We start from the raw sequence: 17,417 nt of genomic DNA on the forward strand, positions 1-17,417 counted from the left end.
TTTTTGGCGGCTTGCCACAAAAAGATTTGGCAGTACTTGTTCGCTGTTATTTAATAACAATGGGCAATAGGGACGGCCTGAGACCAACTTGTCACTGCAACCCAGTCCAGTAGGTGGTATGAATCGTAAAACCAATACATAATTCTGTGGAGGGGGCGTGACCTGCTGGCCTGCCACAGAACGGGGTGTGCCAGGACCGGCCTCGAAAACAGCGACAGGTGTGTAGATGGCCCAGGTGGGCCTTTATTTGCAGCAGCCGGGAGGAGACAGTTGGTTCGAGCTGGAGTAAGAGCGAGAGCGAGTCTGACACAGACACAAAAAGACTATTGCTGGAAAGCAACCTGCTGAATTATTGTAAAATAAACCGTGTTGTAATCCTGATCCGGGCTCTCATGTCAATGTTGGCATGGGGGTTTTGTTTTCGAATGGTTATGTGGAAGGCTTTGTGGGCGGAACAGAGAGCCCCTATTGACTCTATTGTTAGCGGATGTTTTATTCATTTATCTATTTCCGATTGGATGGATGGATTGATTCAGAATGCATAAAAAAAAGAATAACATATGTTCATGTCTTACATAAGGATTGTGAATGATTGACAACACATCTCTTTCTAGTTTTTGTATATTTCCAATATGACTCATCAACGGATATGGTCAGAGTGTATAAGCGTTCCCATCCTGACGTCATCCGACCCTGAATATACGGAAATTGACAAAGACATTGGGAGAAGAATATTCAAAATTGCCGTCTGATTTGTGATGTTTAGACGGTATTTCTACATACTTTGGAAATTGTAAATACAATTTGGCAAGGGACAAACGGTAGGAAATGGATGGATGGATGGTTTCTAATTTCTAAACTTAAATGAGCACAAAACGGAATTCACTTTTATTTGACTCAAAATTAAAACAGAATGCTCACACCTGATCTTTCTGTGCGGAGTTTGCATGTTCTCCCCGTGACTGCGTGGGTTCCCTCCGGGTACTCTGGCTTTCTCCCACCTCCAAAGACATGCACCTGGGGATAAGTTGATTGGCAACACTAAATTGGCCCTAGTGTGTGAATGTGATTGCGAATGATGTCTGTCTATCTGTGTTAGCCCTGCGATGAGGTGGTGACTTGTCCAGGGTGTAGCCTGCTTTCCGCCCGAATGCAGCTGAGATAGGCTCCAGCGACCCACCGCGACCCCAAAAGGGATCACAGGGGGTCCATCCATCCATTTGGATTGGATGGATGTTCTTAAATCTGTTAATGGCATAGCGGCACAAAATATTTCAGACCTTTTAAAAATGTACACCCCCACAAGGTCTCTGCGGTCAGCTGTTTAATTTCTTCTTGACGTCCCAAAAACCCAGTTAAAATCCAGTGGGCATTCTGCATTTCCTGCTGTGGATTCAAAACTTTGGAACGATATCCCTCTTGCTATTCGGACAGCTCCCTCTTTAGGAAGTTTTAAATCAGGTCTCAAAACATAATTTTATATATTTTATTAATTTATTCTCTATTTAGTTTAATGTTTGTTTTACAATTGACTTTCCTTAGTTTTATCCTGCTTCTAAATGTGTAATTTAACTCCTGTGCAGCCCTTTGCAAAACTTTTATTGGTTTTTGAAATGTGCTATATAAATAAAGTGGATTAGATTGGATTGGTTTAATGGATACAATGAAACACAAACATATGAAGTCATCTTTTTTTTTTCCATTCTACTGGTACTTCAAGGAAATGGCCTTTATTTACAGCTATCACTTTGCAAATACTCTGTTACACTGCACAAAAGAACATGTTGTAACCCAAAAACCTACCTCACTCATAGGGCAACAACAATAATAACACAAAGTTAACATTGGATGAGACTTTATCGACTGCACATCAAAATAAATGTCAAAACAAACACAAATATACTGTAGATGCAAAATTACAGCCCCAACTACATACCACAAGGCATGCTGGGTACCCCACCGTACTGTTTCCTAACACGCTACATTATTAAAACCTTGATTACGAAATGAACATGTTTTTATAAAACCAAGTTTTTCCTGATGTGCCATCTTGAATGAACGATATAGCAAAGTAAAACAAAAGCAAATTACATGACAAAAAATTACATGAAAGTAAAAAAAGGATATGGGACATGCTTTTTGCACATTCATTGACACATTCCAGCCAATGAAAATTATTTCACTTACAGCATGCCAGTCATAATCATACCTGGTAATTGACAGGGTACAGTTGATGGCTGGCCGCTTGGTCTTGGGAATAAAGTAGAGAGGGTAACGGTCCCCATGGCGAATCATTATCTGGACAGACAGCAGCGTATAGTCTGCCGGACTGTGACCTAGAAGAGGCACAGTCATTATCATCATACAGTGCATTGCATTTAAACAAATGAGTATCAACAGTTGCATGAAAGTTACAGTGTGAAATATACAGGTTTTGAATCATTTACACTTATTATGCTTCAAATATATTGCATAACTTTTAGTATTTTAACTTACCAAGTGGGTAAATACTAGATTTAAGTGCCAGATATGGTTCAGCATAAACCAAAACTCTTCATCGATATCCCCTGGCACTGTTCGATTTTCAAACAAACCGATGTTCTCACAAATGGGGGTGTCTTAAAATAGTCTATTAACACAACCCCTGGCAAAAATAATGAAATCGTCAGACTTGGAGGATATTAAATCAGTTGTTTGATTTTGTAGAAAAAATTATGATAACAGGCAAGACACAAAATTGGACTCATTTCAAACAGCAATGTTCAGGCTATAAAAAACAATAAGAGAAGTTAAGTCCCTACCTTTAGTCAAAAGTGATTTATGACCCCCCATAAAACAATGATTTATGACCCTCAAGGTCAAAGGTCAATGATTTATGAGGGGTCAAGTTCAAAGGTTAATGATTTATGAGGGGGTCAAGGTTAAAGGTCAAGGTTAAAGGTCAGGTTCAAAGGTCAGGTTCAAATGTCAAGGTCAAGTGGGTGTGGCTTACCCGGAAGAGGGTGGAGTTAAGACCTGCGGTGGGAGTGGTTAAACCAGGAAGAGGGTGGAGTTTTAAACAGAAAGAGGGCAGAGTTAAGACCTGCGGTGGGAGTGGTTAAACCAGGAAGAGGGTGGAGTTAAGACCTGACAGGGAACAGAGGAGGGATCAGTTTTTTTTAAGAAAGCAATGTCATCTGAGCAGCATGTGACCATATATTTGATAGTTTAAATGTTTACGATCGTTTGAAACAACTTCCAGATTTCGATGTATTGATGGCTGGGAATGTTACGTGTGGAGATGTGGACACGCACGCACTTCACACACACACACACACACACACACACACACACACACACACACACACACACACACACGCAGAGGAGGGGTACAAAAGGGAGGTGTAAGGCTTAGTCATTATTTGGAGCTTTATACGTTAGCGTAAAGACTTTGTTCGATTCGGTCATGATTAGTGAAACGCCTGTGTCGATTGATAAAAATAATAAAACTTACATTGACGCTCCGCAAAAAAGTCGAGTGTTTCTAAATCGTATTCAGATGCCGCCGACCGAGTCTTTGCGTGAGAAATGGGATTTGGAAGGGTTAGGGATGGAGGGATCTTTTGGATTTGTATTCAGATACGAAATGGGTGATATCTGCTTATTTCAGCTAAAAGAAAGAAGAGACGGAAGCCCTTTCTCGATATTTTCATCGTTATCTACCGTGGATTGGGAAGTTTTTGGTGGACACGCACACACACGCACACACACGCACACACACGCACACACACTTCACACGCACACACACACACACACACGCACACACGCACACACACACACACACACACACACACACACACACACACACATTCGTACGCACTGAAACAACTTCCATACCTCACGAAAACATATTTAAACAGATGGAAAAAACTATCGCAGAACACAGTGTCACGTAGCAACTGGTCTTTACGGTCGTTTGAATCAACAGGTCAGTTTGGGGGACAAAAGGAGGGTTCAGTTTTTACTGACTTCCCATCTGACAGTTTAAATGTTTATGACCGTTTGAATCAACAGGACACGCACGCACACACACACACACGCACGCACACACACTCACACACACACACACATACACACACACACACACGCACACACACACACACACACACACACACACACACACACCATTACCTCTGCTTTACCATGTTATTAGACATTGGTTTAACTCCATTTAAGCATTTAAACGTTAAAAGCATTACACTTGTACGACGATGTAATACCTTTTTTTTTTTTTTAACAGCCGATGACGACGAAGTGAAAGACGATGAACTTTGCTTAAACGGTCTTACAAAGTTGGAAGATGATTTTCGAGGTGTGTTTAAACCTTCAAATTATTTAATATTATGTGTATTCATTATTTAGTTTCATAGAGGATTTGCCGTAAGATCCTAACGCGATCGTTTTAACCCAATCGCAGTCTGGTGAGTCAAATGATTCTCATTTTACAAGAAAAAAAACATGCGGTATACGATACATATATACATATATTTACTTACAGATTTTCCGTTTACATCTCTTGCTCACTGGTCTCCCTTAAAGCTGGCGGGTCCGTCAACGGCCGTTCCAGGCAGAGGAGAAGGCTTGATTGCGCCAAAGACTCCAGACATCGAATCCTTGCTCCGAGGGGAAATCATCGAAAACGACGGTGAATGTCCGACAGGCACCCGCTGTAAGTTTTTCTCGTTTTCTGAGAGCTCCTCTCACTCTAATGTCTTTCGCTCAAATGAATTTCGCGCCTAAGGGGAATGGGCGGGGACTGATTCCGGAGGTGGGCGGTTGTTTCCGCCAAGCAACCTTCTGGTTGAAATGGAGTGTGGACCAAGATGGATCCCTACTCTATATTCTTTTATTTAACCCAATGTTTTTTAAATACGTGTATAATGCTTTATATCCTATGTGTTGTGAATTCCATCCTACAATATCTTCCAAGGAACCCAAAGAAATGTTACCACACCTCCCGCTTTATTTATTCTATAGATTACCTGAACTATTTCATAAACTAAATCTTGTCTTGTTTCTGATGCTATGTTTTTTTATGCTCATCAATGCACTGTTGGACTGCGAGCACACAACTACTTTCCTTGCTTTGTTTTCCTCTATCCAGTTAACTGCCATATAAATTGCTACCAATTCCCCCGTAAAAACAGATAGTTTATCACTGATTATTTTATTTAATACTATGTTTCCTTGTGGGATAACTGCTACAGCTCTTACCTTTATTTTTTTTATATAGTTTTTGATGCATCCGTATATATCATATCTCAATCCATTTTTCTATCCGGTAACTATTTAAATTTCTATTCTTTAGTAATTGCATGTTTTCTTTTGGGTTATCAAACATCCACGGTGGTATTGCAGGCATTGGTACTGTAGGACTAACTTTAATATTGTCAATTTTAACTTTATTACATATGTCTCCTATAATCCACCCAAAACTATTCTTTTTTTCTTTTCTCTTTTTCTTGGCAGATTGGTAGCACTGGACAAGTCGGATATCCTTGCTTGGATCCTTTTAAAGTTGCCCGATAAACTGCTGAGAGTTGATCTCTCCTCTTGTCCAAAGGTTTTTCGTTCATTTTTACTTGTAATACTGGCACTAGGGTTGATGTAGTAGCTCCACAACATAACCTTAAAGCCTGTGACTGGATCCGGTCTATTTTCCCAAGTCATGTTTTTGAAGCAGATTGGTAAATAATGCATCCGTAATCAATAACAGATGGAATTAAAGTTATAAATATATACATGTATTGTTTTCAACGTTAACCTATCAGCCCCCCAATCATTACCCCTCAAAGCCCTCATTATATTTAACACCTTTTTACTTTTTCCCCTATTTTTTTATTTTCCGGAAGGAACACTCCTGAAGGAATAAATAAAGTACTATCTAATCTAATCTAATCAAATCTATTTTGCTGATGTGGGTTGACTAGTTCATATTTTTATCAAACCATATTCCTAAATATTTAAATACTTGTACCTCTTCTATATTTTCACCTTAGAGTTTTTATTTGGAGCTTGTTTGGTACTTTTGTCTTTGTAAAATGTATGACTTTTGTCTTTCCAACAGAGAATCTTAAACCTCAAGCCGTTCCCCAGTCTTGAACATTATTTACCACTTTGTTAGTTTTTTGATTATTTCTTTTGACTCTAAATAATATACTAGTCTTTCATTAATCTTTTTTTTTTCCATTACTTTTCCCCAAATTTATAATTTCCTGCCTCTTCCGGGTCTTACCCTGACTTGCATATTGGAATTGTTACCGCTAATTTTCCCCTCTGCCGGTCATTCTCCTTCTTCATATATCCTGTCATATCATTTCAAGACCACTTCTTTGACGATGCTACCTAAGTTTTTGATCATTTGATAACCCGCTAGGTCTTTCCCCGGTGACGTATTTTTAACCTTTTTCAAAATTCGAACCATTTCATTCAAAGAAAATGTCATATCCATAGTGTTGGTAAAGCTATTATCGTTGTCTTCCATCATTTCCCCAATATTTAAACTCATTGTTTTTTCTCTCTTTTGTTTTTCCACATTTCTCAAATTATCATTACTGTGCACTTTAACACATTTTTTTGCTAAAGGTTCTGCTGTTTCTTTACCCGTGACTACATCTTCTTTAATAAATGTGGCACATCATCCTCTTTACCCTTCATTCCTATCTTTACGAATCGTTATATATCCTTTTATTATAAAGTTAAATTTTGGCTTCAGCCCTGTTTCTTGAATACAAATTATACGTGGTTTAGTTTTCATATTTTTAATATATCCCTTTAATCCATGTTCGGTTGCTATCAAACTTCTGGCATTCCACCGGACCATTAACAGGGTGTTGGAATGTGGTAACATGACTCCGTCACGTCTACTCTCCGTAGTACAGCTTGCACCCGGTACCAAGATAGTTCTTTCAACAACTTTGATGCTGCTTTGACAATTATTTTGATCTTCTCAGTCTTATTTTTACTTTCATTTTGTATCAAAGTTGAGTTGTGCTCTCTGGTTTATTTTGCAAATGAACCGACAGAACATGATCATGTACAAGACTCGCCTACCCACAATGCACTGCAACCCAACGCTCCTGGTCGGATGTTTTTTTCGGGGTTCATGGAGAGATGCGGTAAAGAGTGGTAGCCAAGACACACGGTCACACACGGTCACACACGGTCACACACGGTCACACACGGTCACACTCGGCAATTATTTTGACCTGGGGAGCAGATATAGAGGAAAAAATGTGTCTGGGGGGCCGGGATATCTGATTTTCAGGTACAAAAAACTTCACAATGACACAAAATAAACACAACAGTTAAACCTCACACTAAAATCAAGACATTGACTTGTACGTTCAAAAGACAGAATAGAACAAGTCAAGACATGCAATGCCATCTACAAAATGTTATGTAAATGTTAGTCATTACACACGCGGCTATGGTTTTGATGTATTTGTTACAGACATGTTTACGTCAAGTAACATCACATGGTTCCATTTGCACCTTTCAACAAATCTGAAAAGGAATATTAAGAAGTAAAACTTATATTTAATCCTACCTCTTCTCCGAGCACACGGTGACCGTACATACGGGTCGAAAAATGTTGACCTAATTCAGCATTTCTCAAAGTGTGGGGAATAGAGACATGACAGGTGGGGCGCGAGGAAAGGGAGGACATTTTTTATTTTTGATTTTTTTTTACTATGCTTTCATATTCTATACACACTGTAAATCACTTTGTGATTCTGTCTGTGAAATCCGCCGTATAAATAAATGTAAATTACTTATTTTTCCTGTAGGCTTTAAATTTCTCGGCAGGAGCGAAAGTTTGACAGACATAGCAACAGTAACTTTTGCAGGCAGGGCTAAGAGGAACAAACTTTCGCGCGGATGGGTAGCAGGCTAATGTGCGGACCACAATTACACAAAATGGATACATTTGCAACTCGCACCTCAAAGGTCTGCGGAGAAACAAAAATATGACGGGTCTAATCAACCAAAAAGTCAACCTAAAAGAAAATATGGCGAAGGGTATCTTGCTCTTGGATTCACGGCAGCGGAGGTGGGGGCAGAGGAGAGACCCCTGTGTGTTCTTTGTCTAAAACGGCTAGCAGCAGACAGCATCAGGCCCAACAAAGCAAAGAGACAACTCGAGACCACACATGATGCCCAATAAATTGTTTTGTTGGGGCGTTGGGGGTAGGTGGGCCTTGAGTCTAAAGTGGTGATGACAGAAAAAAAAAAAAGTTTGAGAAGCCCTGACCTAATTGTACGGATCTCACTTTAAACGGCAAACCGATCATTTAAATGTTTTCACTTTGAATATGAAACGAGGAGTAAAATGTACAATATTATCAATTATTTCACAAGGACATGTTTTAAGGATATTGTACAGTATAATTAAATCTAAAATGAATGTGATCACTTTCAGGATCATTTTATTTTTAGCCAGTAAACAACTGTTATGTACTTTTGAATCGGGTTTTCAAAAAAAAAAAAAAAGGGAGGGACAATCAAGGATCAACAATGGCACGACTTTCACTAACTTGCGTGAGGTCAAAAGACAAGAGATTTTAGACCAATGCTGCTTTGGATCTGTTCCTGCTAAACTAGTAAGTGACTTTCAATGCTCAAATCAGAATAATAATACTAATTTTAGCTACTGGAAATTTGTGTGGTAGCAATAAATACCCACCAGCGCGATACTTTGCAGTTCCACACTGACCAACCACGCAACAAACTCAAAAGAACTGTACAAGGAAAAAACAATGCAGTGACTTCAAACTGCAAATATAAGGTTTGAGTAAAATATGTAGGTTGGTGTGAATGTTGTCCGTCTATCTATGTTGACCCTGCGATGAGATGGCGACTCGTCCAGGGTGTACACCTCCTTCCACCCGATTGTAGCTGAGATAGGCGCCAGCGACCCCCACGTCCCCAAAAGGGAATAAGTGGTAGAAAACGAATGTAGGTTCCTACTGTGGAAAGTTCAGTAATACAGAATCATTGTGGCATTATCGTGTCAGTTGGACGCTATATGCGCTAGTCCTCATGGTAAATGTGGTTTTCCTTTTGGGAAAACGCCATCGCTTTGGTTCACTGGTGCGGCCAATATAAACCAAAACTGAAAATTCTTAAGTGGGGCTTTAAGTAGAGTTTATAAATCTTGTATCTGTGCCACATATAGCCTTATTTCAGTGTCAACAGTCTCCAGCTTACTTGCTACACATGTTTTGGCTCTGCCCATCCCTGTGCAGTTATTGGACCGACATTTTTAATACTTTGTCTGATGTTGTAATTACCTACTAGGCCTTCTTTGCCTTTATTTGTTGTTGTATCTTTATGTTAGCAATTGGGACTTTTTGAATGAAATTGTCTGTGGCTCCATGTTAACGAAGTTGCCTGTACTATTTGACTGATGCATTTTATTGATTTATTAGCAGTAATTGCACAAAGGCATTCTTCTTCTTTTAGTTTTCTGACAGCACGTAGGCGTTCGCATCAACTTTCGTCTTTTTAACAAATGGGTAAAGGGGGAATGATGTATGCAGTAAAACTAGTTGGCACATTTAATATTTAATAATAATGAATATTGTAAAATTCTATAATTTTTGTTATTTAAAGGGGAAAACCCGATTCAAAAGTACATAACAGTTGTTTACTGGCTAAAAATAAAATGATCCTGAAAGTGATCACATTCATTTTAGATTTAATTATACTGTACAATATCCTTAAAACATGTCCTTGTGAAATAATTGATAATATTGTACATTTTACTCCTCGTTTCATATTCAAAGTGAAAACATTTAAATGATCGGTTTGCCGTTTAAAGTGAGATCCGTACAATTAGGTCAGGGCTTCTCAAACTTTTTTTTTTTCTGTCATCACCACTTTAGACTCAAGGCCCACCTACCCCCATCGCCCCAACAAAACAATTTATTGGACATCATGTGTGGTCTCGAGTTGTCTCTTTGCTTTGTTGGGCCTGATGCTGTCTGCTGCTAGCCGTTTTAGACAAAGAACACACAGGGGTCTCTCCTCTGCCCCCACCTCCGCTGCCGTGAATCCAAGAGCAAGATACCCTTCGCCATATTTTCTTTTAGGTTGACTTTTTGGTTGATTAGACCCGTCATATTTTTGTTTCTCCGCAGACCTTTGAGGTGCGAGTTGCAAATGTATCCATTTTGTGTAATTGTGGTCCGCACATTAGCCTGCTACCCATCCGCGCGAAAGTTTGTTCCTCTTAGCCCTGCCTGCAAAAGTTACTGTTGCTATGTCTGTCAAACTTTCGCTCCTGCCGAGAAATTTAAAGCCTACAGGAAAAATAAGTAATTTACATTTATTTATACGGCGGATTTCACAGACAGAATCACAAAGTGATTTACAGTGTGTATAGAATATGAAAGCATAGTAAAAAAAAATCAAAAATAAAAAATGTCCTCCCTTTCCTCGCGCCCCACCTGTCATGTCTCTATTCCCCACACTTTGAGAAATGCTGAATTAGGTCAACATTTTTCGACCCGTATGTACGGTCACCGTGTGCTCGGAGAAGAGGTAGGATTAAATATAAGTTTTACTTCTTAATATTCCTTTTCAGATTTGTTGAAAGGTGCAAATGGAACCATGTGATGTTACTTGACGTAAACATGTCTGTAACAAATACATCAAAACCATAGCCGCGTGTGTAATGACTAACATTTACATAACATTTTGTAGATGGCATTGCATGTCTTGACTTGTTCTATTCTGTCTTTTGAACGTACAAGTCAATGTCTTGATTTTAGTGTGAGGTTTAACTGTTGTGTTTATTTTGTGTCATTGTGAAGTTTTTTGTACCTGAAAATCAGATATCCCGGCCCCCCAGACACATTTTTTCCTCTATATCTGCTCCCCAGGTCAAAATAATTGCCGAGTGTGACCGTGTGTGACCGTGTGTGACCGTGTGTGACCGTGTGTGACCGTGTGTCTTGGCTACCACTCTTTACCGCATCTCTCCATGAACCCCGAAAAAAACATCCGACCAGGAGCGTTGGGTTGCAGTGCATTGTGGGTAGGCGAGTCTTGTACATGATCATGTTCTGTCGGTTCATTTGCAAAATAAACCAGAGAGCACAACTCAACTTTGATACAAAATGAAAGTAAAAATAAGACTGAGAAGATCAAAATAATTGTCAAAGCAGCATCAAAGTTGTTGAAAGAACTATCTTGGTACCGGGTGCAAGCTGTACTACGGAGAGTAGACGTGACGGAGTCATGTTACCACATTCCAACACCCTGTTAATGGTCCGGTGGAATGCCAGAAGTTTGATAGCAACCGAACATGGATTAAAGGGATATATTAAAAATATGAAAACTAAACCACGTATAATTTGTATTCAAGAAACAGGGCTGAAGCCAAAATTTAACTTTATAATAAAAGGATATATAACGATTCGTAAAGATAGGAATGAAGGGTAAAGAGGATGATGTGCCACATTTATTAAAGAAGATGTAGTCACGGGTAAAGAAACAGCAGAACCTTTAGCAAAAAAATGTGTTAAAGTGCACAGTAATGATAATTTGAGAAATGTGGAAAAACAAAAGAGAGAAAAAACAATGAGTTTAAATATTGGGGAAATGATGGAAGACAACGATAATAGCTTTACCAACACTATGGATATGACATTTTCTTTGAATGAAATGGTTCGAATTTTGAAAAAGGTTAAAAATACGTCACCGGGGAAAGACCTAGCGGGTTATCAAATGATCAAAAACTTAGGTAGCATCGTCAAAGAAGTGGTCTTGAAATGATATGACAGGATATATGAAGAAGGAGAATGACCGGCAGAGGGGAAAATTAGCGGTAACAATTCCAATATGCAAGTCAGGGTAAGACCCGGAAGAGGCAGGAAATTATAAATTTGGGGAAAAGTAATGGAAAAAAAAAAGATTAATGAAAGACTAGTATATTATTTAGAGTCAAAAGAAATAATCAAAAAACTAACAAAGTGGTAAATAATGTTCAAGACTGGGGAACGGCTTGAGGTTTAAGATTCTCTGTTGGAAAGACAAAAGTCATACATTTTACAAAGACAAAAGTACCAAACAAGCTCCAAATAAAAACTCTAAGGTGAAAATATAGAAGAGGTACAAGTATTTAAATATTTAGGAATATGGTTTGATAAAAATATGAACTAGTCAACCCACATCAGCAAAATAGATTTGATTAGATTAGATTAGATAGTACTTTATTTATTCCTTCAGGAGTGTTCCTTCCGGAAAATAAAAAAATAGGGGAAAAAGTAAAAAGGTGTTAAATATAATGAGGGCTTTGAGGGGTAATGATTGGGGGGCTGATAGGTTAACGTTGAAAACAATACATGTATATATTTATAACTTTAATTCCATCTGTTATTGATTACGGATGCATTATTTACCAATCTGCTTCAAAAACATGACTTGGGAAAATAGACCGGATCCAGTCACAGGCTTTAAGGTTATGTTGTGGAGCTACTACATCAACCCTAGTGCCAGTATTACAAGTAAAAATGAACGAAAAACCTTTGGACAAGAGGAGAGATCAACTCTCAGCAGTTTATCGGGCAACTTTAAAAGGATCCAAGCAAGGATATCCGACTTGTCCAGTGCTACCAATCTGCCAAGAAAAAGAGAAAAGAAAAAAAGAATAGTTTTGGGTGGATTATAGGAGACATATGTAATAAAGTTAAAATTGACAATATTAAAGTTAGTCCTACAGTACCAATGCCTGCAATACCACCGTGGATGTTTGATAACCCAAAAGAAAACATGCAATTACTAAAGAATAGAAATTTAAATAGTTACCGGATAGAAAAATGGATTGAGATATGATATATACGGATGCATCAAAAACTATATAAAAAAAATAAAGGTAAGAGCTGTAGCAGTTATCCCACAAGGAAACATAGTATTAAATAAAATAATCAGTGATAAACTATCTGTTTTTACGGGGGAATTGGTAGCAATTTATATGGCAGTTAACTGGATAGAGGAAAACAAAGCAAGGAAAGTAGTTGTGTGCTCGCAGTCCAACAGTGCATTGATGAGCATAAAAAAACATAGCATCAGAAACAAGACAAGATTTAGTTTATGAAATAGTTCAGGTAATCTATAGAATAAATAAAGCGGGAGGTGTGGTAACATTTCTTTGGGTTCCTTGGAAGATATTGTAGGATGGAATTCACAACACATAGGATATAAAGCATTATACACGTATTTAAAAAACATTGGGTTAAATAAAAGAATATAGAGTAGGGATCCATCTTGGTCCACACTCCATTTCAACCAGAAGGTTGCTTGGCGGAAACAACCGCCCACCTCCGGAATCAGTCCCCGCCCATTCCCCTTAGGCGCGAAATTCATTTGAGCGAAAGACATTAGAGTGAGAGGAGCTCTCAGAAAACGAGAAAAACTTACAGCGGGTGCCTGTCGGACATTCACCGTCGTTTTCGATGATTTCCCCTCGGAGCAAGGATTCGATGTCTGGAGTCTTTGGCGCAATCAAGCCTTCTCCTCTGCCTGGAACGGCCGTTGACGGACCCGCCAGCTTTAAGGGAGACCAGTGAGCAAGAGATGTAAACGGAAAATCTGTAAGTAAATATATGTATATATGTATCGTATACCGCATGTTTTTTTTCTTGTAAAATGAGAATCATTTGACTCACCAGACTGCGATTGGGTTAAAACGATCGCGTTAGGATCTTACGGCAAATCCTCTATGAAACTAAATAATGAATACACATAATATTAAATAATTTGAAGGTTTAAACACACCTCGAAAATCATCTTCCAACTTTGTAAGACCGTTTAAGCAAAGTTCATCGTCTTTCACTTCGTCGTCATCGGCTGTTAAAAAAAAAAAAAAGGTATTACATCGTCGTACAAGTGTAATGCTTTTAACGTTTAAATGCTTAAATGGAGTTAAACCAATGTCTAATAACATGGTAAAGCAGAGGTAATGGTGTGTGGTGTGTGTGTGTGTGTGTGTGTGTGTGTGTGCGTGTGTGTGTGTGTGTATGTGTGTGTGTGTGTGAGTGTGTGTGCGTGCGTGTGTGTGTGTGTGCGTGCGTGTCCTGTTGATTCAAACGGTCATAAACATTTAAACTGTCAGATGGGAAGTCAGTAAAAACTGAACCCTCCTTTTGTCCCCCAAACTGACCTGTTGATTCAAACGACCGTAAAGACCAGTTGCTACGTGACACTGTGTTCTGCGATAGTTTTTTCCATCTGTTTAAATATGTTTTCGTGAGGTATGGAAGTTGTTTCAGTGCGTACGAATGTGTGTGTGTGTGTGTGTGTGTGTGTGTGTGTGTGTGTGTGTGCGTGTGTGCGTGTGTGTGTGTGTGTGTGCGTGTGAAGTGTGTGTGCGTGTGTGTGCGTGTGTGTGCGTGTGTGTGCGTGTCCACCAAAAACTTCCCAATCCACGGTAGATAACGATGAAAATATCGAGAAAGGGCTTCCGTCTCTTCTTTCTTTTAGCTGAAATAAGCAGATATCACCCATTTCGTATCTGAATACAAATCCAAAAGATCCCTCCATCCCTAACCCTTCCAAATCCCATTTCTCACGCAAAGACTCGGTCGGCGGCATCTGAATACGATTTAGAAACACTCGACTTTTTTGCGGAGCGTCAATGTAAGTTTTATTATTTTTATCAATCGAAACAGGCTTTTCACTAATCATGACCGAATCGAACAAAGTCTTTACGCTAACGTATAAAGCTCCAAATAATGACTAAGCCTTACACCTCCCTTTTGTACCCCTCCTCTGCGTGTGTGTGTGTGTGTGTGTGTGTGTGTGTGTGTGTGTGTGTGTGTGTGTGTGTGTGTGTGTGTGAAGTGCGTGCGTGTCCACATCTCCACACGTAACATTCCCAGCCATCAATACATCGAAATCTGGAAGTTGTTTCAAACGATCGTAAACATTTAAACTATCAAATATATGGTCACATGCTGCTCAGATGACATTGCTTTCTTAAAAAAACTGATCCCTCCTCTGTTCCCTGTCAGGTCTTAACTCCACCCTCTTCCTGGTTTAACCACTCCCACCGCAGGTCTTAACTCTGCCCTCTTTCTGTTTAAAACTCCACCCTCTTCCTGGTTTAACCACTCCCACCGCAGGTCTTAACTCCACCCTCTTCCGGGTAAGCCACACCCACTTGACCTTGACATTTGAACCTGACCTTTGAACCTGACCTTTAACCTTGACCTTTAACCTTGACCCCCTCATAAATCATTAACCTTTGAACTTGACCCCTCATAAATCATTGACCTTTGACCTTGAGGGTCATAAATCATTGTTTTATGGGGGGTCATAAATCACTTTTGACTAAAGGTAGGGACTTAACTTCTCTACAATAAAATAAATCAAGTCAATAAAATGTGGTCGGTTGTAACAGTTTCATTTATAGATCAAGCAGAGTAGAAAGAACAATAGAATCAATCAATTCTAAAAAGAGAATTGGAATCTTGGATAACATTTTGCAGTCTCTGCACTGCAAAAACTGAAATCTAAGTAAGATTTAATATCTCAAGCAAGGGTGATATTTGCTTAATTTCAGTCTGGTTAGATAATTCTTCTCACTAAGCAAATCTTATGTTAGAGTGTTTTACTTGTTTTAAGTATTTAAGTTGCCCTAAATTATCTCAGTAAGATATTACAGCTTGTTGCCGAGATTTTATGACCTATATAGGGTAAAACATGCTTGAAACTAGAATATTAATTGTTGCCAAGCTGTGTCAAACACTCACAAGTATAAAACTATCTTCTTAAAGTAACAATTTCTAATTTCAAGCATGAAATAATAAATCATGACTTTGACACAATTGTGTCTCATAATTGAAAACAAATGACAGCCAAATGGAATTTGCGGTTTTATTTTCAATTAAACAGTAGAACATACGTACTCATATAGTAGTGAAGTTTGCACAGTACAGCAAAGTGACAGTTAATATTTAAACATTTAACATGTGACATTTTGACTTATTTTAAACAGAAATAGTTCATGCACATTCAGATAAATTCTTCAAAAAATTATATATACACACACATATATATATATATATTTTTTTTTTTTTTTTTTTTTTCGTTGCGCACTAATTCACTGAAAGAGCACGCACTGGCGCAATGTCATTTTATCAATGGGAAAATGCAAGAAATGTAATGCCGAGCGCATATCATTATGTCAAGATTTATAGTAATGGCACTAGCATTTACTTAATTTAAGAATGTTTTTCAACATATTTAGTAAAAGGTCTCAAATGTGTTATTTCTATCAAGAAAAGTGCACTTGTTATTAGTGAGAATATACTTATTTTAAGGTATTTTGGGGTTCATTGAGGTTAGCTAATTTTACTTGTTTTGGAAAGTCTTGACAAGCCAAATTTTCTTGTTGTATTGGCAGCTAATTTTGCATAGTTCAAGTAAAATGCCCCTAACTTTTGTATTTTTTTTTCTTGTTTTTGAACACTGACTTTTTGCAGTGTGAGGCATGAACGAGTGACAAACACTACTCTTGCTGTTTTCAAATCAGCTTTACGGGTTGTCATGGACCATGTTCTTCAATTTCCACCACAGATGTTTTCAATTGGATTGAGATCCAGACTATTTGCAGGACTTGACATGTACCTTAAGTATTTTCCTCCAAAGTTTTTGGTTTTTACTGATGGCAAGATGCATTAACATCTTTAAAACAATGTCATCATCCTTAAACATATTTCCATTGATGGGAATGGAAACAAACATGTGTTCTTCAGGCAGTCGTCTTCAAAGATTTCAAACAAAAGTTCCAGCATCATCACCTTGCCCAATGCAGATTCAAGATTATTAACTAAATATGACTGGTATCCAGTCATTCATAGTCCACCCTTGTTTCCCTTAGCTCATCGTAACCTTGTTTAAGTTGTTAATGATGGCTTTCATTTAGCTTTTCTGTATTTATATGCCATTTACTTTAAACGGTTTCTTACAGTTCGGTCACAAACAGTGACGGCAGTTTCCACCCATTTGTTCTTCATTTGTTTTGCTTTTTAAAACATATTGCTTTAAGTTCTCTGTCTTAACATTTTGATGGTTTCCTTGGTCTACCGGTATACTTACCTTTTAGAACCTTCCCATGTTGTTTGTACAGTACATGGTCCAGATTTTAAACACAGCTGACTGAAGAATTAACATATTTTGCAAGATTTCCTGATGATTTAAATTTGTGAGTAAGTTTGATAACTGTCTCCTTTGTTTCAATTGACATATCTCGTATTGGAGCCATGATTCATGTCAATTCAAGGCAGACTAATGAAGAGTATTGGCTCCTCTTTGTTTTGTTTTTTTTAAACTTACGTAGTCTTTCTTTTCTTCCTCTGATTTCTTCTTTT

General features: G+C 38.3%; 1 protein-coding gene across 1 annotated transcript in view; it reads right to left on the reverse strand.

Annotated features, from left to right (window-relative positions):
* pxylp1 (2-phosphoxylose phosphatase 1) overlaps nucleotides 1-17,417 on the reverse strand; it is a 67,979-nt gene that overhangs the window by 19,585 nt on the left and 30,977 nt on the right. Inside the window, exon 4 of the mRNA XM_061918871.1 lies at nucleotides 2,210-2,336. Coding sequence (XP_061774855.1) covers nucleotides 2,210-2,336 — 127 coding nt within the window. The remainder of the gene's footprint in view (nucleotides 1-2,209; nucleotides 2,337-17,417) is intronic.

This window comes from Nerophis ophidion, linkage group LG13 (genome assembly GCF_033978795.1).
Source record: "Nerophis ophidion isolate RoL-2023_Sa linkage group LG13, RoL_Noph_v1.0, whole genome shotgun sequence".
NCBI lineage: Eukaryota > Metazoa > Chordata > Actinopteri > Syngnathiformes > Syngnathidae > Nerophis > Nerophis ophidion.